This window comes from Montipora foliosa, chromosome 11, assembly GCF_036669935.1.
Source record: "Montipora foliosa isolate CH-2021 chromosome 11, ASM3666993v2, whole genome shotgun sequence".
Lineage (NCBI taxonomy): Eukaryota > Metazoa > Cnidaria > Anthozoa > Scleractinia > Acroporidae > Montipora > Montipora foliosa.
Genome location: NC_090879.1, coordinates 51,256,342 through 51,277,515, shown reverse-complemented (window position 1 = coordinate 51,277,515; position 21,174 = coordinate 51,256,342). Strand labels below are relative to the sequence as shown.

The 21,174-nt window shown below is 38.1% G+C and overlaps 1 protein-coding gene across 1 annotated transcript; it reads left to right on the top strand.

Moving 5' to 3' along the window:
• The first annotated feature begins 12,555 nt into the window (after window positions 1-12,555).
• LOC137977640 (collagen triple helix repeat-containing protein 1-like) lies at window positions 12,556-16,025 on the top strand. Its single transcript, XM_068824930.1, has 4 exons — window positions 12,556-12,628; window positions 13,738-13,829; window positions 15,023-15,112; window positions 15,394-16,025. Exons 2-4 carry the CDS (start codon window positions 13,743-13,745, stop codon window positions 15,754-15,756), a joined length of 540 nt encoding a protein of 179 aa, XP_068681031.1. The 5' UTR covers window positions 12,556-12,628; window positions 13,738-13,742; the 3' UTR covers window positions 15,757-16,025.
• The last annotated feature ends 5,149 nt before the right edge of the window (window positions 16,026-21,174 follow it).

Below are 21,174 nucleotides of genomic sequence, written 5' to 3'. Positions count from 1 at the left end.
CTTGGCATTTAGATGAGGCTATGTAAACATGGAAAACGTCCTCTATTGCCTAAATAACACAACAAAATATAACTTTTTGATCGGTTGCTTTATCTCAAGAGAGGCACTTCCGGAAGGCAGTTTTCTATTAAGCAATGGTCATTGAAGCAGATTCAACTAAGCCTTTGCCTGTTGGGTGCTTCTGGCAAAATAGTCCAAAATGCATGTGGAGCTTCTTTTTTATGGTGCAAACAGAGACAGACTGAATTATGTTGATCTCTTTTTAGCTGACTAAACATTCGCTCTGACGAAGGGCTAACACTCGAAACGTCAGCTTTCCAAATCATTCATGGTGGTAATTTGACCTTTATCAAAATATTTGATAAAACCAAATTTTCCTGTTAATCGTGACACTGTATGCAATCAATGTAACATGGAGACAATTTAGCATGTAATGGGGTCCCTCATGCGTGAGCCCAAGTGTTGACGCCTGTCGAAGAATAGGTTATTGGCTAAGCTCTTCTGACCCTACAATTTACCAGTTTAATAAATTATATACTAGCCCAAAACAGCGATGTGAAAGTTAACCAACAGGTACCCAATTTACTGTGGCCATAATAATCCTCTGAAAATGAGAACCCAAAAGTTGTTTTTCAGTAGCTGTGTACCAGCAGGAGAATCCTTCAAGCTCTCCTCTGGATAAGAAACTATCCAGAAGATGCAGGTTGTCAAGATCACTTGAGATTGAACTTGACAGGAATGTATCCATTTTTTGGATAGCCCCCCTCCTCCTTTTATCCCCATTTTTCATCAGGAGCTGTAGTTCCTTTTCATCAGGGGTTGCTCTCAACTGAAGCCTTTTGTATCAACCTTAGTTGTATGATTTTCTTTTAACTAATGCAAACTGGACATGGAAGGAATCAAGTTCCAACTTTAATGCGATATTACACAAAGAAAATATACTTACAAATTTCATTATTGCAATAAGAGAATCGAATGTAAGAAAAAAGTACGCGATAACCGGGTTAGCTGTTGGCTTAATTTTTCTTCCTCACCACGGACATATTCAAAAGGAGTCAAGGCTTTGCGTTGTTAAACACATGAACAATAATTACACTGTAAACACATGAATCGATCGAGCTTAGTCAAAAATCCTGCGTAACATATAACCAGCTGACCTTGCTCCTTTTTTTCTCGCGTCCCACACCTGGTGAAGGACGGGATCTGCTACACAGACTTCCTTCTTTTAGATCGGATAACCGACTCGTGCTGAGCTTTTGAATGAACTACCGTCTTTATAAACTCCTGAAATGTCGTGACCGTAACGTAGTAAGATCTACATATTCGCGATGGTAATAAACCATCGTCGACAGAAATTTTCAAACCAGAAAACTCTTCTCAATCCCGTACGATTCCTTCCCTAATTGTCTTTTCACCAAATAAATCCAAAGGATGGTTGTTACTAATAATATATCTGTTGCAAGTACGGCAAACATAAAATAGAATCCCTTCGGCCATTCTCTTTCGATTTCTTCCGGTTATCCTTTTTATTGTGTTCCCATCTGACCAATCAGTGGCGAGAACGGATTGGAACCTGCTAGAGCTCTCGATCCGAGGCGCTGGCCAAGAGGATCGCAGCTCTGGGAACGAGAATGTAATGTGACACGGAAAACAAGAAACGGAGGACATTTTATACCTCATGCGCTTAGCTGCGCATGAGTAATTAGCGGAAACATGCACAAGGCAAGGAAAGTTGTAAACACTTTAAGCGAGGTGTTTCTTCACAAAGCTCATTTCATCTGACAAGGACAATGTAAAACAAATCATATTCAAATAAAAGGAGGTAACAATAAAGGAAGCACAATTGAATGGAGTAGTAGGTCATGACACAGAGCCATTAACTTCCATCTCTCTCCTTGGAATGATCGCTTTCCCGCCAAACAGTGTGCCCCTAAGCCAATCAAAGCTCAATAACCCCTGTCACATATGGGTAAATTAAACTGGACCATATGAAGGACATAAGTCTAAAACCAACTATGTCTGCGACAAATCGGCATCACTCAAAGTGAGGTGGGCAGTACAGCTTGTTCATTCCTTTAGACGAGCGACTGCTACGGGGGTTGTTTTCCCCGGGGGTAGGAATGGCGAGTGTTTTACGATCCCGTATTCAAGTGAAGTTTGCTTGCACTCCTCTGTTTCAGAATTTTTTCATGTCCTTATCCTAAAGGTTTCGCAAAGATAACCCTTTTCTTTCCATTTACCCGAAATCGATAGATTTCTTTTGCTATTTTTTTTTTTCACACGGCCGGGATTATGCAATTGTTTCTTGTTTCGACAAAGACAAACGCGTTCAGCTTTTTATCTCAAATCCATGGTCATTCCATCCAAAAATTAAAAAAGCAACAGGCAACGTACTGTTGGAGCTGACAAACTCAGGGAAGGCTTTTTCATTTTTCTATACAGATTTTTTAATTTCCTTAACTTAATTCTCTTCAGTTTACAGCATATCGATGTAGATTCGGCCTTAAATATGATTTCCTCCTAGACCTTACCAAGTTAACGCTCGAGACACTTGGGATAATAGAACAAAGATTAGCTGTCTACATCTTAACCGTACCCGTTAGAAAAAGTTTGCACTATGCATTTTAAAGTCTTTTTAAGATGAACCTGTTCCTACACTATTTATTTTTCTGTTCTAAAATGGACATTTTCTCTTCCTATTACAACAGCCATTTACGCTATGCGGCAGCGAAGAGTGGATATTAAATTCTGACATACGTTAGGCCCTATTTTGAATTTGGTACTGCGGAGTTTGGAGCCGAGTAGTGTTTGTACTCAGTCTCCAGATCCACTTGGCCCTTTTACTCACTACGCACGAGGACTGGTAAGTCCCCGTCCCAGTACCCACAATTTTCTTTTTCTTCCTTTCAGTATAGACAAAATTTAAAAATTTGGTTTGTACTGTATCTTATGGATTGAAAGCTATTTGCCCTAATGAAGTACAGTTAATTATTGGTCACAGATTAATGAAACTATTCCAGCTTGAGAATTATTGGAGAATTAAAACCAATCAATAACGATGAAGAGGAAAAAGGCATGTGAAAAAAAATATATTCGAATGAGGGACTCGGGAAGTCTGCGTGGCTGCTATCTCCTCTTGCGCTCAAACCATGAAAGCACTGAATCCGTTTGACCTTTTCGAGACGGGTTTGCAGCAAGAAATCTATGTTGATGACATTGTTTACATTTTGTCTGAAACATACGAATTTGAAGAGATATTTTTTTCGATGGAACAACTCAGGGGAAACCCAATAGCTCGTCCTTTCCAGGAGCCGAACCGATCCTAGTTTCCAATTTCTTCTTTGGATGCTCTTACCACTGTGCTGTAGAAGACTTGAGCGTGCTGGGTCATTAATTTAAATCAGATCAGGCTGACAATTGCTCTGCTATACTGCTAGAACTAAAATTGCCCAAATATTGCTTTCTCGCTATCTTAATATGAGCGGATATCTTTTACGAATTTGTTTCTAAAAGACATCTTTCTACACGCATTACCCTCAAAAGTTAAACTGAAACGAGCCTCCTTTTCAAGTTTCAAGCCTCTGCGGTTTGATAATCATCAGCAAAATATTGTCCGTCATAAAGTGACAAATTACACCTTGATAAAAACGGTAATGAGGCCATATATTTGTCTAAAACTTCGCAGTTATCATAACAAAAATTTCCCAAACTAAGAACACCTGGCATGTCATGCTGAAATTACCAGACACAGGTGAATGATACAACGGAGGTAGTCGGTGTGTTGCGGATTTCTCCGAGGATTAGTTAGAAAACGACGAGCTAATAATAATGAGCTTACGAGGAAAAGGTTTTAAAATTTGTAATCCCCTGTAAGTTCAAGAATTAAAGTAAAGACTGGATTTAGCCGTTTGTGGTTAGGCTGTCGCATTTGTTCATATTTGTACGAGACCATTGGAGACCCCGTACTGCCTCTGCTCAGTCGTGTTAAATGACCGGCGACAACCTGTAAAGCGATTTCTCCTCTTTCGCTTTCTGTGGGCATCGATAGACAGGGATAATCCGTTCAATTGACCTAGATTTTTCTGATAAAATTATTTGATGACCATCTTATCCTGCTGAAATTTGGTCGTGTTGTATGAGAGATTTCTAAGCAATTTTGGAAGAAGCACCAAAACAACACCCTAAAAACACCCCTAAAAATGATTCTCTAAGTATTACCTCGCTATTTTATTCAAATTTTCCTGAAGCCTGCTTGCATGATAAAAGCTTTTACTGTCAGCTACTTGCCATGTTGACAATCAATTCTATTTGCTGTTTGAGGGAATCGACTTGCTTGAATGACTTGATGAGGTGTTCTGATTTTATTGAAAAGAGTGATGCAAAATGATGAAGAAAAGAAAAAAAAAACGAGAAAACACAGAGTTCCAAATGTAATGCCCCGAAATTTCAATAAATTGTACTAAAATGGAACTCTTTGTAAGTGTCTCAAAATGTGACTTGTTACGCAAAACGGACCGTCAGATGAAAAAAATTTGTCCTCGACTGATTAATAAGTCCTTGGTAAGAATAATTGACCAACCTCGAATTTTTCACGAAAACATGACAATTGGTTAGAAACTTAACGAGGTTTCTCCAGAAAACAAAATTAAGCGATAAATATTCGACGCTTTCCCATGATCTCTCCGTGAACCATCAGATTTATGCGGATTCAACGAAAACAAAAGAAGTAACACCTCTTACCGTGACTAGAATGAAGAGGCAATGAAGTGATTTCTTGAAACAGAGAGGCATTTTAATGGCGTAACCTGACGAGAAAATATGCGCAGAGGAACCAGGGTAACATAGTTTACTACTTTTATATTTTGAACTGCCATTATTTGCTTTGCCTAGATGCGGCGTGTTCCGCAACATTTACCAGATATCGAGACATTAGGGATCATATTTCCCTGCTTTTTGGATAATCAACTTTCGTAGCTAAAGGCGAATCATTTCTCTACGAAAGGCTAATTGAAGTCAAAAACGAATCGTTTGGTGTCCAGTATTATCGACATAATTTTCGCCTGTTCTAAGAATTAAAACCATTTGATATACGGTTTCGCCACCTCCTATCCAAGTCGATGAACTGCTTCGAAGGTACCTTCCTAACTGAAGTAAATAAACACAAATTCTCTTTTCCATTTATCAAATAACTATGGAAAAATATCACAGACAAATGGAGCTCTGTTATTAAAAGGTCTCTCATTCTAACTTGACAGTGTCTCTGCCTTTTGAGAAGTCTCTTCATATCTGCAGATAACACGGAAGAAATGCAGAACTTAAACAGGTGTCTTCGACTTTTGCATGGCAGAGCGAAAATTTCAACCTGCTGTTTGCCGTAAACGCGATGATGGATGCCTCTAGTGTAAGGAAATATTCCTTAGGCGTTTAATGAAAATCAAGGCTTAACTGCGCATCAATGTGACTATGGTCAGATATAAATTAAACACGTGGCTGAGTGCGGATTCGTTGCTGCTTTCGTCAGTCTTCTTCCACACGTTTTATGGGGTTACTTTTCCTCAATCTCTTTGCGATATTTTGTGCTTGAAAGCTCGTTTGCAAAAAATCCGTATTCTAGTGCTAGCTGAATGATTTTGTGATAATTTAACACAGGGTCTTGCATCGAGATATGTGCGTCTGGGTTTGGTGTCGGCAGTGCCGGGGACCTCCAACGAATAATTTCGGCTTATAGTCTTACAAACTAAGAATACCTGGCCGGGCATGTCGTGCTGAAATTACTACACAGGTGATAATACAACGGACTTAGCCTGGCCGGTGCTGATTTCTCCGAAGATTAATCAGAAAACGATTAATAAGTGTAATCCCCTGTAAGTTTAGCAATTGAAGTAAAGACTGGATTGAGCCGTTTGTGGTTTGGCTGTCCCATTTCAGTGTTCATAATTATTTGTACGAGACCATTGGAGACTCCACACTGTCTCGCGTCCAAATGACCGACCTAATATTAGCAAGTAAAGCGATTTCTCTTCTTTCTCTTTCTACGGGCAATGATAGTCAGGGATAATTCGCTCAGATGAAATTATTTGAGTATCTTCAGTTATCCTATTAAAATCTTGTCTTTGCATGGACTGAGTGATTTCTGTGCAATTTTGGAAAAGCACCAAAAAAAACATCCCAAAACGCCCGTAAGAATGCTTCTCTAACTATTACCTAGCTATTTCATTCAAATTTTCCTGAGTCGTGCTTGTATGATAATAAAAACGTTTGCTGTCAACAACTTGCCATGCTGACAATCAATTTTATTTGCTATTTGAGGTAATCGACTTCCTTGTTTGACTTGATGAGGTTGTCTGATTTTAAAAGAGTGATCAAACTGAAGAAAAGAGAAAAAACGGGAAAACAAATCATAACAAACCAATCGTCTCTTATCAGGAAACACAGAGTTCTTAACGTAATGCCCCGAGATTTCAATAAATTCTGCTAAAATGGAACGTTTTAATTGTAAGTGTCTCAAAATGTGACAGGTTTACGCAAAGCATACACGGACCGTAAGATAAAATATCTTGTCCACGACTGATTAGTAAGTTCTTGGTAAAAATAATTGACAAACCTCGAATTTTTAACGAAAAACATGAAATGTGGCTAGAAACTTAACGAGGTGTCTCGAAAGAACGAAAATAATCAATGAGATCTTTTTTTCTTACTAAATATTTGACGTTTTCCCATGATCTCACTGTGAACAGATTTATGCGGTAACGAAAACAAAAGAAGTAACTCAGTACTTACCGTGATTCGATAGTATAGGCAATGAACTGATTTCTTGAAACAGAGAGGCAGTTATGAAATTTTAAACTCTTTAATGGCGAAGCCTGACGAGAAGATTTGTGCATAGGATCCCGGGTAACACAGTTTTTGAACTGCCATTCTTTGCTTCGCCGAAATTCGGGGAGTTCAACATTTACCATATATCAAGACATTAGGGAGAATATTTCCCTGCTTGTTGGCTAATCAACTTTCGTCGCTAAGAATGAATCATTTCTCTACGAAAGGCTAATTGAAGCCAAAAACCAATCTTTTTGTGTCCAGTATTATCGACATAATTTTCGCCTGTTCTAAAAATTACTGAAACCATTTGTTATCGGATTTCGCCATCTCCTATCCAAGTCTTTGGGCAGATGAACTGTTTCGAAGGTACCTTCCTAACCGAAGTAAATAAACCCAAACTCTCTTTAATTTCCATTTATCCAATAAATATGGCAAAATATCAGAGACGGAAGGAGCTCTGTGATAACAGCAAACGAGAATGGCTGCTATTTGTCACAATATTATTAAAATTTCTCTCGTTCTAACTTGACAGTGTCTCTGTCTTTTGAGAAGTCTCTCCATATCTGCAGGTAACTGGGAAGAAATGCGGAACTAAAACAAGTGTCTTCGACTTTTGGAAGAGTGCAAATTTCAACCTGCCGTTTGCCGTAAACGCGATGATGGATGCCTCTAGTGTAAAGAAATAGTCCTTAGGCGTTTAATTAAAATCAAGGCTTAACTGCACATCAATGTGACTATGGTCATAAATGATTTTGTGATAATTTAACATAGGGTCTTGTATCGAGATATCTTCGTCTGGGTTTAGTATCGGCAGTGTTGCGGACCGCAAACGAATAATTTCGGTAAAAATCTCTTCAAGGCAAAGATTTAACTTGCCAAAGGTTTTTGAAATTAATTTTGAGTGAAACTACGATTTTTGGAACTCAACCTATTTAAGGCAGATTTAATGTTCAACACGCAGAACGCTGAATACCAAACATCTTCCGAACCACTATATGTTCGTATTAAAAAAAGGTAAACTAGCATTTTAGGAGAGAAAAAAATCGGCTTATGACTTCCAGTCCCTAGAGATTTTTGTACTTTTTATTGAAGAATCTGAATAGATGCTGTCGGTTCTCTTATCTTTTTAAAATGCACCCAAACATTGTTTAAAATCCATCACATATATTTCAACGAGCAATTTACTTAGTTGTTGGGTGTATCTGAATTTTGAGGAGACGGGTAAAGCATAGGATATTGCCGCTGCTACCGTACCTAATTTCTTGGAAGGCGGAAGTTGCAATATTGAGAACGTCACTTCGAAGAATAACTTGGCACTTCCGTATGTAATTCGCCATACATGTAACTATTCCATCGCCTTCCTTGAATTATGGTATAAAAGGTTTTGAACTAAAGATAATAAAATAATGAACGATTCATCGTTTTGTACTTTGTCAAATTTGGTTATTTTATATTGTTTTGCAGACTATGGCAAACAAATGTTCTAAATTATGCGTGCCTCAAGAGCAACAGGGTTATAATAATATTTTTTTTGTCCTGTTATTGTTCAGGGGCACCCAAGGAAACATTTCGCGAAATATCTCAGTGTTCGGAGGAACTCATTGCCTATAAGTTTCTAATCCTTCGCCTGGCGATCTCCTAGACTTCTCGAGGTTTGTCGAAAACAATCAAGTTACTGAAACGTTATCTAAAAGCTTCTAAAAGATTCACAACCAGAGGAAATGGTCCTTCACGTTTTCGGAAAGGCTATTTTCGCCATTCAGTTTGGCTTTTTCGAGAAGTTCGCGGAAGGTAACTGTCAGCTATCAATTTCTAAAAGAAAGATTCTATTCCCTGAAATATTCTCGGCGGGCCCTTCAGTTTTCGGCTAGCAAGGCCGAACAGATCAAAGTCTTCTAGCTGATAAATATACGTCTTAAAAATGCCGTTATCCCATGAAGGAAATCAGAAAACTTCCTCTTAGAGTTAAAGTTAAAATTCGTCATTGGGTACCCCTAACTGTCTGAACTGTTGTCGTTACGTAGTCGTTATCGTTCCTAAAACACCCTGAATATTCAATTGCATTTTGCTTATGCGAGATAAAGATGAAAGAAATTAAAAGGAGAAGAGGGTTGTGCTTATTATTTTAGTTAACTCAAGATCATGCTTTGGATTTTCTACTGTAAACATTATTGTTTAGGAATAAATTAGACAAGAATTTATTCGGTGCAAATCAATACAGCTCACCGTTTCTTTCATCGTTTAATGGAAGTGTTAACAAACGTGGTCATACTGTCGTCAGTTAATTTAAAATAATTAAACTTGGCTTCGATAAAGTAACCAAACCGTTGCCCTCTGATTAGGCCAAAAGTTGTTAGCAGTAATATAATTGAACTGTGTTCAAATAATCAAAGCCAATAAATTAAAGCAAGTCGTTGGAAAAATTAACAAGGATGGAATAATGATCGAATCGATCAAAAAAGTCAAAGGCGACCTGGGTGTGACGCGGACGTTTCACAGAAGAGCACTGTGATCGAACAATTAAAGTTTAGCAGTACTCGGTGCTCATTCATATGTTGACAAAACGTTTCGAACCGGTATAGCAAAATTAAGATGATCAGCTGACAAATAATTGTTTTAGCAAACACAACGCAAGCGGACCATAAGAACATTTACCAAAACGATTACTCATCTCGGACATTTCTTTTCTCTCCTTATCTCCAAGGTGGTTAATTACGAATTACCCAATCAGAACGCGTTTAACGTACTCTAGGCCCTACAGCCCATTAGCAAATGATTAAGCTGTACTGAGGAAATACAAGCTGCACTGGATTACAAATAAAGGCATGATGATCTATCACAGACTGCAAAAAGGTTAGTTTTGTCCTCCATTTGATAAACTAGACCTGCTCAGTTTAAAATGTTTGCTTAAGACAGATTCTTATATAAAGAGTGTCTAAATGGCGGAGAAATATTATCGCTCTATGCAGGTTCTCATATTTTTTTGCTGCGGGCTTAAAGTAAGTTCATTTGAAACTGCCAACATTACATTATAATTTTATTCATTGATATTTGAATATCTGAATATTTAAGAGAATGAGAAACAGCGACTTGAAAAACGGTGATCATGCAGCGTGAATACAAGGCTTCGAAAGAAGAATTATTCCGCTTCGAAGGAAATCGAATTGATTTGATTCTTAATAAACTCTCCTCAACTGAGTAACCCAAGCTCACGTCGACTCCGCATCGTGAATCTCTTTCCCATCAGGTAATTGTCTTGATGTGACTTTATCTTGCTCGATAAGTGATCAACCATTTCTGAAGACCTATAGTCTGTGACAAAATTCCTTGCGACAGTACACGAATATACAGATCGATGATTAAGGCTTTCCCAGTTCGCTCTCCCCTCACAATGTTGTTTTCACGCACGTTTCTGAGCCCATTTGGCAAAAAAAAAGATTGTGGGAGGGCAAGATACCTTTGCAAAGTGTTTCAACAATTTTGTCCGAGGCTGTAGCTTCCTTTTAGGTTCGAGTTATCGCCGACAGTCGATGGTATTCCTCGCGAGAATCTGCATGCCTTTTCAGATGCAAACACGAAGGAAACAAGTTCTTAACCTAATAACAGTGTTGGATGGTTCTATTTGAAAAATAATTACACTGTGACTGCAATGAACAAGGAACCCATCCACGGGGTCTCAGCTTGACCCAAGAACCGAACTGTTCTTGTCCCCGTGCAAATGTATCAATTACTCATTTTACGAAAAATGTCTTTTTCATTTCAGCTCCATGGTTTTGCGTTGAGACAAGAGTTATGCGTGTTTAAAGGGTAAAACGATTTAAGTAGTTTGTTTTTAAATTTCCTCTCTTAAATTTCCTTGGTTCTTCATGGCTTGTATAGTTTGACTTTAAATTATAATTACCTATTAAAAAGCTGCACACGAAGATTGTTTTAGTTTTGGTCATATGCTTCAATCCTTTAGTGAAACTGATAACAAAACCAAGAGTTTTATTGTTGTCAATCCCCAAATAACTTCGAATGTCTTCCATAGATTCAAGTATTGCCACCGTTGAGCTGAAAATGCTCTCTGGCGGTGAAACCACTATATTGAACAAACACGACAAAGAAACAACCTCAGTCCCAGCGGTGAAATATGTACAAATCAGTGTGCACTGGAATAAACAGTTTCAGTCGATTCCTCTTTTATAAAACTGAGTCGATTTCAGTAGGTTTGATATCCTGTTCAATAAGAAAAAACCCTGTAATTTGATGGTATATCCCCCAAAAAAATATTTTTCCAAATAAACTTCCGTAGGAAATTATTAAATTATTTTCATTGCAAAGTTAAAACAGTGGAACATGCTGGTTTATAAAGGGCTCGTATTAAAAAATTCACTGCGACATAGAGGTAAAATAAATGTATCCGCAATGCTATTCTTGGTAGGTGGCGTAACCCACCAAAACTGAAAACAGCCTGCGGAACAGTAAACTTCAGTTTATAGTAAAGAGTCAGGCACATGCACAACTATGTTATTTCACTGTCAGTTATCGAAAGGTGTTTTATTCCTTGCGTCAAGAAGATTTAATTTATCAAAAAAATCTGCTATTTGGTTTCCAAAACAACACAAAGAGCAGTGGCTCACTTCAAAGCAAGCGAAAAATGCACGAGAAGACGGCAGGATTCTATTGGAGGAGTTTTCGTTGACTCAAACATCACCGAGAAATAAGAAAATTAATTGCGAAAAATAATGTCCAGCAGCACAAACTTGTGCCAACGTGAATTGACTCTCACAAAGGAAATGGAAGAGATTCAGCCACAAAACTTACAGCATTTTTAATGCAAGGGTTAAAGCCTGAGAACAATATCAACGGAACATGAATTTCGTAACTTTGATTATGATAGGAAAGGTCTTGTAGATTGTTCGTTCAAACCTAAACTATTTAAGAGAGCGACGTGCGATTGTTCCAAAATAGTTCTCCAGCAGTCAAGATTCCAATGCTTAGACGTACAATATCGCAATCACTTGTCCGCTGTCTCATGCATTACTCTGTCTTAACCAAATAACTGGTAAGAGTTGCTTTTATTTTAGTCGGCAAAAACTTCTCTTTCCCTTAGATCACTGAAAGCGCATATGTCGGATTTACCTCGGAAACAACATCTTGCTTTCGGAATAGCTCGCTCAGTTTACTAGAACCCGAACGAGACAAGAAAATCAATTAGAGAAGCAGTTTTTTCTCTGTCAGGGGTTAACGAAAGTGACCATTTTCTAATTAAACTCAAGTTATGCTAAGCTTTCTTGTTTCATCACAAGCAGTATAGTAATTGTTCTTAAAACAATACCAAAACAAGTCACAGTAATGAAACATTTCAAGGTCTTTTTCAATTACTTTTTAAGTATATGCAACGGAAGCGTGGTGGTTCAGCGACTTCGCGAATAAACCAGAGTAGTTGAATATGCAATTCAATATTACAAAGACATTCGTACAAGAAGAATAACAGAGGAGTGGCATGTCACTAGACAGTTTGATGCAGCAAACAAAAAGAGGTATTTGTGTCATGAACTCAAGTTGCTTTTACTTGTTAGCAATCAAAACAAAAGTTAGAGCTGCAATGTCATTGGTTAACACTATAGCCAATAGAAGTGCTTCGTGTGTGTTGGTAACTAACAAGTTACCACTTATGTAAGAACATGTCCTGAACGCGTTTGATCTGAAACTTGACAACTAGAAGAGCATAAAATGTCGTGTGGAATCAACGAGCAAATCATATGTTCTCGACATCCTCACAAGCAAGTTACAAGGCAGTTTATTGGAAAAAAACAATTGGGAGGTATTAATGGGATTTGTTTTCTGTTTTTCTTCTTTGCATTTACTGTTGCTTCAGGGGAATGAAGTATTTTATTCACGATTTGAAACACAGTTTTCATCTAAAGTCAGACTAAATTCCTGTTACATCTTTTAAAAGTTAGCTGTTAGTAGTCCTCTTTGCTTATTGTTCGGTTACCAGTTGTAAATTCTATCACGCATTTAACTTTAAGATATCCACATTCTACCTTTTATTCTTATCATTATCGTGATAACTACCGATTAGCTGTTGAAAGTCGCATTTTACCGTTCCTTATTGGTTTAACAATTTTTGGCAAACACTTAACAGTAACACTGTTGCGCTTTCATAGAAATCTAATTCCTGTACATTTAGCGTGTTATCAAAATCCCTGGGAGGGTTTTCAAACTATTAAAACAAAAAGATACGTATATAACTTTAGACAAAAACTTGTTAATTACTATTATAGGGTAAACTTGAAATCCAGCGAGTAATTTCCTTAAATTCTGGACCTCGTTAGCGACGCAAGGATAAGTACAAGAAACATGCGCAAGTTAACAAATTGATGTCAGTTTTTCATGCATCTGTCCTGTTATTGATCATGAACTTTGTCATAACATTGTCAAAGTAGCTGTGGGATCCACGAGGCGATAGCCGAGTTGATCCGCAGATTACTTTGACAATGTTATGACAAAATTCATTGTCAATAACAGGACAGACGCATGAAAAACTGACATCAATTTGTTTTTTACAATAACAAAAAGGCAGAGGGGTAAAAATTAAGTGAAAACACGAGAAGAAAGCGAGACAAAAATGTGAGAAACTTCAATTTTATTCAAGCTGACGCGAGCAATATCGCGTCAATATCGCATAAATTATAAATTAATGTGTCTGTCCGCTTATTGACAATAAAAATTAGCCAATGAGCGCGCGAGAAGTTTGCAGTCACTTTTGTGTTGGTTGCCTTGCTGATTCCATGGCGGTTCCTCGACTCTATTACCAGGCTCAGTAGTTTTCATTTTCAACATTCTGTTACCAGTTGATTCTCCCTTTCCTATTTGCGAATTTTAAGCAGCTGTAAACACTAAATAAATTAATAGGCACAACATTTCCAGGTTGAATGATGACGAAACATTGCATGATCACACCGCTGACCACAACAATGTGTGCACTGATGCTACTTGTGCTCGTTCTGTGTTCTACGAAGGTGAGTGTAGTTAACATCCCCTTCTCAACAAAATCGATAGGTGCGTTTTTGGTGTCGTAGAGTACTCTTCCATACGCTCCTGAAGGGTGGAATAGGATACATGCCAGGAACACATCAAATTGAGCCTCTGTCTTCACTAATTCCTTGAGTCGACCCTTTCCCGAGTAAATTTATTTTTAAGAACATGCTTTTTCCCGTGAAAGTATCATATTTGTATCGTCATTGATTATAATTTCACATAATTACGTGCACATAACGTGACAAACGATAATTGCCTAATTACTAATTGACACAGAAACAACTGTGATAAGACAGCATCTGAAGGCCATCGGATTTCGAACTACATACCACATACTACATATTGTATTGACTGACCACTGCTTCAATTATGCGTTACACTTCTGCTACCAAACGGAATAAAGTTGTTTGAAACCGATCGCTTATTGAATATTGGTATACACCGATACAATATTTACCCTGACGCTGAGATAGCTCTGTTTTGATTGACGTTTAAAACAGTGGGTGTGCTGAATCTCCCAAGGGAGGCGTTCTATAAATAAATCTACTGGGGAAAGAGTTGACTCCTTGGCCAAGTATGGGAGAGAGATGTTCCTCTTGATGAGCTCCTGACACACTGATTCTTAGTGACGCAGGAAAACATCCTTGGAGCAGTTTAGAGAACTAACACGAACTCAACCCACTTATGGCAACAATACGCCATCCCTGCTCACCTCGAGACCACCACACCCCGTATTCCCAGGGTGTCAACCAACCCAGTCTTAACCCAGCGCAACAGAACTTACCTTCGATGATTACATTGGTGTTAGTGTTATCTTGTAAGCCTTGTCAGTGTGAACCCTTCAAAAACTGTTAGTTTTCCGAAAAGGCAATTACTTTGTTAATTCATGAAATTTGTCATCAATTCGGAAAATCATTCTGGCGCTCAACCCCTCATCAGTTAAGCTGGAATTGTAATTGAACTGAAAGCAAAGAGGCAATGTCAAGATTCCTAGTCTTGCCCCTTATTCTAAAACTTCTGAAAACACCGATTAAGGGGTAAATTGAATTTTAAATTGTGTAACGAGGGTACCATGATGTTGCATAAGGATTTAGAGCTTGACCTACACAGTTAATGGTTGCGAAAATTAAAGTGAAATAGAGGAACATAATCCCTCTTAATTGTCTCAATTTAGTGCACTCCTCACCAGGCGTCACCACATGGATCCTGGAAGCAGTGCGTTTTTAAGAAGCTGAATGATGGCAGGGATAATGGCTTGATCAAGGTAAATAGTTACGGATTTGTCAGAACGGGCGGGCACTAAAAACAACTGTGCCAAGGGTATAAATCTCGTTTGTCTAACGATGTGGTCACTTATGTTGTATATCGCGACGCTCAATCAGGTAATTTGATTGACTCCTAGCTGTTTTGTACCCAAGGGACTTCATTAGTTAAGCAAGCCAAATTAACCAGTTCTAGATCATCATCATTACCATATATTGCGCTTATAGTTTACTGAATATTAATTTGATTTTGGGGTTTTTTTTCCCTTGTCAATATTTTCAGGAATGTCTTTTCTACAAGGCCTCTGGCAATACTGGGCTCCGAGTCTTCTGGAATGGAAACCTTCGAATCTATAATTGCAATTCTTGCTGCAAACGATGGTATTTCACTTTCAATGGCGCAGAGTGCTCAAATCCAGCAGCCATTGATGGACTCGTGTACATGCGCTATGGGAATGGAGCCAACTTGAAGAATTTGCTCCGTGTGCGGCAAATAGATGGAGTCTGTGAAAACGTCCAGCAGGGCATTGTGCGAGTGGGTTTCAATGTCGGTAATTGCGCTAGTTATGGAAACGCCGATGCGTACACAGGCTGGAATTCAGTGTCCAGGATTTATGTGGAAGAAGTACTTCCACCACAGCTGTAAAATAGCACTCTTGTTTTCTTGCTCAGTTTATGGGTATAAAGTAATGGCTGACAGAATACAGACAAATCACTTTTTGATCAAAAAATAATTGTGATTCTCCAGAATCTTAATATTAATTAGCAAAAACATGCACAAGGCAAGGAAAGTTATAAACACTTAAAACACGGTGTAGTTCACAAAGCTCCCTTCATGTGACGATTACAATGTAAAACAAATCATATGCAAATAAAGGAGGTAACGATAAAGGAATCACAATTGAATTGAGTAGTAGCTCATGTCACGGAGCCAGTAACTTCCATCTCTATCCTTGGAATTAACGCTCTCTCTGACAGCTTTCCCTCTGAATATTATTTATGCATTAAAAGAAAAACATGGTGGAAATGAATCTAAAAACAACTGGGTCTTCGACAAGTCATCACTCAAAGTGCTCGAGAGAGGGGAACACAACATGTTCACACCTAGTGAGGGATGGGAGAGTTTGATGATCCAATGTTTAATTGAAGTCTTCTTGTGTTCCCCAGTTTTTTTTCTTGTTCCCACCCTAAGTTCTTGGTGCTTGTGCTATCAAGACCATTTAGATAATGCTTTCCTCTTCATTTACCCGAATCGATAAATTTTTGTTTCGCTACTTTTTCCCCGAATGCATAGTGACGCGTATTACGTTGTTGTTTCATGGTCCGACAAAGATGAACGCGTGCGGCTTTTTTAATGTCTGAAACCCAAACATATTGAAAAGTAGTGTTGCAACTAAGAACGTCAGGAAAACCAGTTTTTTACTTTTCTAATCACATTGTTTGAAGTTTTCTTAAGGTAATTTTCTACATTAAAAACATGTCGATATGAAATTTTCTTTAGGTGGCTTTGAACCACTTTCCCTTCTCGTGTGGCTTTTCTCCAAGTCAGTGATTTTATAAACAATAGTGCTGAGGTTAAGCACCTTTGTCAAGACAAGCATGAGAAAAAAAACCCTAGAACATGCAATACCTCAAACGTCAGAAATTTGGAATTCACATTCGATTTTGCATCGCAGAGAAAAAAGAATTTTACTCAAATTCAAGTTTTTTTCCTCCGATATAAAGTTAGCAATTTAAACTGGCAAAAAGAGAAAGAAACTCGTTAGGGTGATGTGAGACGAAATTTGCTGGAGAAAGCTATGAGTCAAAGGTTAGAACGTTAAAACGTTTAATCAACGCTTTTTTAAATATTGATGAAGAAATTTTACAGTTGTCAGCTGTGAGAAATCTGAAATAGCTAAGATCGTTTGACGCTTTTTTTCTGCAGGAAATGTCGAGAAGAACACGCTTAAGTGTACGACAAGAAAAATAGAAGACAAAATCTTTGTTGGGATTTTATTTTGGGGGTATTCGAAACTGTTTTGTTTCTTTTAATTCAGTCAGTATTCATGATCCTAAAGAGGATTTAACTCAGCGCTTTGCGGGCAAATCTCTGATCTCGATGAGTTTTCTACTAGCCATTATGAACATAACAATCATGAGAAGAAACTAAAGCGATGGTATCGGCAAGGGCTTATTCAAAAGGTGACGCTATCAATATCGTAGCCCAAATGACGCTATAACTTGTTCTAATGAACTTGTAAAGCTATCGCTGAAACCATTCGTAATAAGCAAATTGCTTGGTGTACTTTTAATACTTTACACGTTACAAGATTCAAACGTGTCGAGAACAAGTTACTACCCGGCATTGAGCTTACAATTGCAAAAATTACATTGGTCCAAGTTAATAATTATAAACTAAAACGTTACACAAAAGATTAATTTCCTTGCGTTTAAAAATTTCTCCTGTCAGATAACTTGTATTATTTTGAACTGGATCTGCTAATGTCCATTCCTTGCTGCAGTCTTGGGGACTGAATAAGCTCACCTAGATTGGGCAGTAAGCATAGGTGATTATTGAAAATTCTCTGCGCTGATTGGTGCACTTGACGTAATTATTGCGCCATAACCACCCAATCGGCTTTTTTCAAAATGCTCCGCAAGCCGTTTTGTCGATGTGACGGACGAAGAAATTAACTGTCTTAAAGAAAATGCATATTTTTTTAAATAATCATTTATGTAATTATACTAAAACAATTATTCACCTCAGGCTCGGTGAATAATTGTTCAATACTTAGTCAGAAACTTCAAGTTGGGAATGAGTATTTGATTTTGCACCGCAGAAAAAGAAAAATGTCAACCAATTTCTTGTTCCTTTGCCTGGTATTAGGTAACTGGAAAAAACGAGAAAGAAATTTTAAGGTGAGGAGAAACGAGCTTGGGGAAACTGCGAGTCAAAGATTAGAACTTTAAAATATTTAAGCAACGGTGTCTTAATTATTGATAAAAGAGAAAATTAGCGGTAGTTGAGAAATCCGAAATAGCTGAGATCATTTCGCACTTTTTTTTGTAGCAAACGAACTTGAGAAGTGGACGCTTAAATGCGCGATCAAAAAATGCCGGTTGTTAGAATGTTATTTGGGGGCATCAAATCTGATATAGTTTTCATTGTTTCCTATTCTTAATACAATCAGTATTTGGGTTAGCAAATCTTTTCTGCTAACAACACTTTGTGGGGGACTTTGCCAGACTGCTTTTGTTGTGGCGCAAAGGGCAGCCGTGCAGTTTAAAATCTTAACTGAAATCAAATAGTGAGTGAGAGACAACCACACAGTTCTTGTCGAACTGTTTAGGCAGGATTTGTTAACATCCTACACAAGTGATGTGAGAGGGGACTACGGTTTATCGTCCTTATCCAAGAAGACAAGAGTGTCTCTTTGTCATTACAAACTTAAGGCAGTATCCAAATGTTATTCCAAATGCAGCAATTTCTCTTCTGCTCAGTTATTTATAGACCCTCGGTGTTGATCCGGTCAGAGTTTTGATCCCAGTCCGATGCTCAACCAATTTAGCCAACCGGTCAGCGGTTAAAGATAATAGCTTTGATTCTTGCAAAGGTGCACTTGGTCACGGTTTTTAATTCATAGTAAAGTTGAAGAGGCGTTCTCTGGTAAAAATTATTAAAAATATGAGCTTTCGACAGCCAGTGTACTGTCTTCAATTAACGGATAAACATAACTGATAACATGAAATGAACCGTTAAAACAGTTAAATATAGAGGGTAATACGCATAAATTAAAAATATGTGAAGAAGAAGGTTCGGGGGAATGCTTAAGGTGCTAAGGTTAATGTTTGTTTAAAAGTATGCTGTATTGTCTAGGGAGTGGGCTAGGGAGTCCGCTTCAACAGTTTTGGCTGTATGCCGTTACTCAAGTGTCTTTCTAATGCAGTTATTTCCTTTGTCAATAATCGTAAAAACAACTGTACCAAGAGAAATAACGATGTGTTCACTTGTATTGTAGATCGCGACGCTTAATCAGGCAATGAGGCTGACTGGTTTGAAAGGACTGGTTAAAATAAAGCCAAACTGATATGGTCTAGATCGTTACCATTACTACAAGTATTGAGCTTATATTTTCCTCAATTACAATTTAATTCAGTTTTTTCGCTTTTTTTTTTTTTTGTGGTCAATTTTCATAAGAATGTGTTTTCAACAAGACCTCTGCCAATGCTGGGCTCCGAGTCTTCTCGGTTCAATGGAGTTCTTCGAATCCATAATTGACATGATTGCTGCAAACGATGGTATTTCACTTTCGAGGGTGCAGAGTGCTCAAATCCAGAAGCCGTTGATGGAGTCGTATACATGGTGCACTGGAATGGAGCCAAGGAGAATCTGCTCCGTGTGCGGCAAATAGAGGGAGTCTGTGGAAAAGTCCACCAGGGCGTTGGGCGCGTGGGATTCTGGGTCGGTAATTGCGCCAGTTATGGATGCAAGCACAGGGTGGAATTCAGTATCCCGTATTTACGTGGAAGAAGCACCTTCCCCAAAGACGTAAAATGGCACTCGCTTTAGCATTTAATTTTGGCTCGGATGAAGGCATGGAGGAAGGTCAAGAAATCACTTTTTAACCCCAAGATAATTGCGATTCTCCAGAATCTTAATGTTAATTAGCAGAAACATGCACAAGGCAAGGAAAGTTGTCAACACTTTAACGAGGTGTTTCTTCACAAAGCTCATTTCATCTGACGTGGACAATGTAAAACAAATCATATGCAAGTATAAGGAGGTAACAATAAACTGAAGGAACCACAATTGAATTGAGTAGTAGCTCATGACACAGAGCCCTTAACTTCCATCTCCCTCCTTGGAATTCGCCCTTGTCACACGACGGCCATATTGTCTCGGGAGACCAAAAAAGCTTTGTTTCAGCCCACGCCAAGCCTCACCCCCATGGATTCCACTGCGAGGCTTGGCGTGGTAAAACCAAGCTTTCTTGGTCTCCCGGGACAATATGGCCGCCGTCTTACAAGGGCGAATAATCGATTTCTTTGATAGCTTTCCCGCCAAATAGTGTGACCCTAAGCCAATCAACGCTCCACATTGCGTCACATATGCATAAAATTAAACGAGAAAAATAAGAAGGACATAAATCTAAAAACGACTATTTCTGCGACAAATCATCACTCAAATTAAGTGGGGTGGGCAGTACAACTTGTTCATTCCTACATTGTGTCCTAGCGATGAACTCCTGCTAAGGGGTTTGTTTTCCCCAGGGGTAGGGGTGAAGTGAACTTTGCTTGCACTCCCCTGCTTCAGAATTTTTTTTATATTCCCATCCTAACGGTTTTACAAAGATAACCCCTTTCTTTCCATTTACCCAAGATCTATATATTTCTTTCGCTATTTTTTTTTTTGACACGGCCGGGATTATGCAATTGTTTGTTGGTTTGACAAAGACAAACGCCTCCAGCATTTTATCTCAAACCCACGGTCATTCCACCCAAAAATTAAAAAAGCAACAGGCAACGTAATGTTAGAGCTGACAAACTCAGGAAAGGCTTTTTCATTTTTCTATACAGTTTTTTTAATTTCTCTTAACTTAATTTTCTTCATTTACAGCATATCGATTTGCAGTTTTCATTATGTAGTATTAACTCATTTTCCAGTTGTGTTGCTATAGCAAATGTAGGTTCTACCTTAAATATGATTTCCTCCTAGACTTACCAAGTTAATGCTCGAGACACTTGGAATAATAGAACACAGATTAGCTGTCTCTTTTTCCTACTTTCCCAACCGCAAGAAAACCGCGGTAATTCAGCCATCGCCAAAAAATGTTTTTCTTTCTCAAAAAATATTTAAAGTTAAGGGGAAAAAATACATCATTTTAAAGCTAAGAAAATAAGCTTTCCAACAGCATATAACTTATTTACAGACAACTGAAACACTTAATAAAAGTGAAAGTTGAACGAAAAATTTAAGAAAAATAACAGTAAAATATGTTTTCCAGGCAAAATTTGGTCATTTTAGCGTTGATTACAAATTTTTGGATGCAAAACTAAAATTTTCTGCAATTTATCTGCTTTC

Coding starts and splice junctions, on each gene's coding strand:
- LOC137977640 (XM_068824930.1), top strand. CDS start 13,743: ATGATGACGAAACATTGCATGATCACACCGCTGACCACAACAATGTGT. Junction 13,830..15,022: donor TCGTTCTGTGTTCTACGAAG/GTGAGTGTAGTT, acceptor GTCTCAATTTAG/TGCACTCCTCACCAGGCGTC. Junction 15,113..15,393: donor GGGATAATGGCTTGATCAAG/GTAAATAGTTAC, acceptor CAATATTTTCAG/GAATGTCTTTTCTACAAGGC.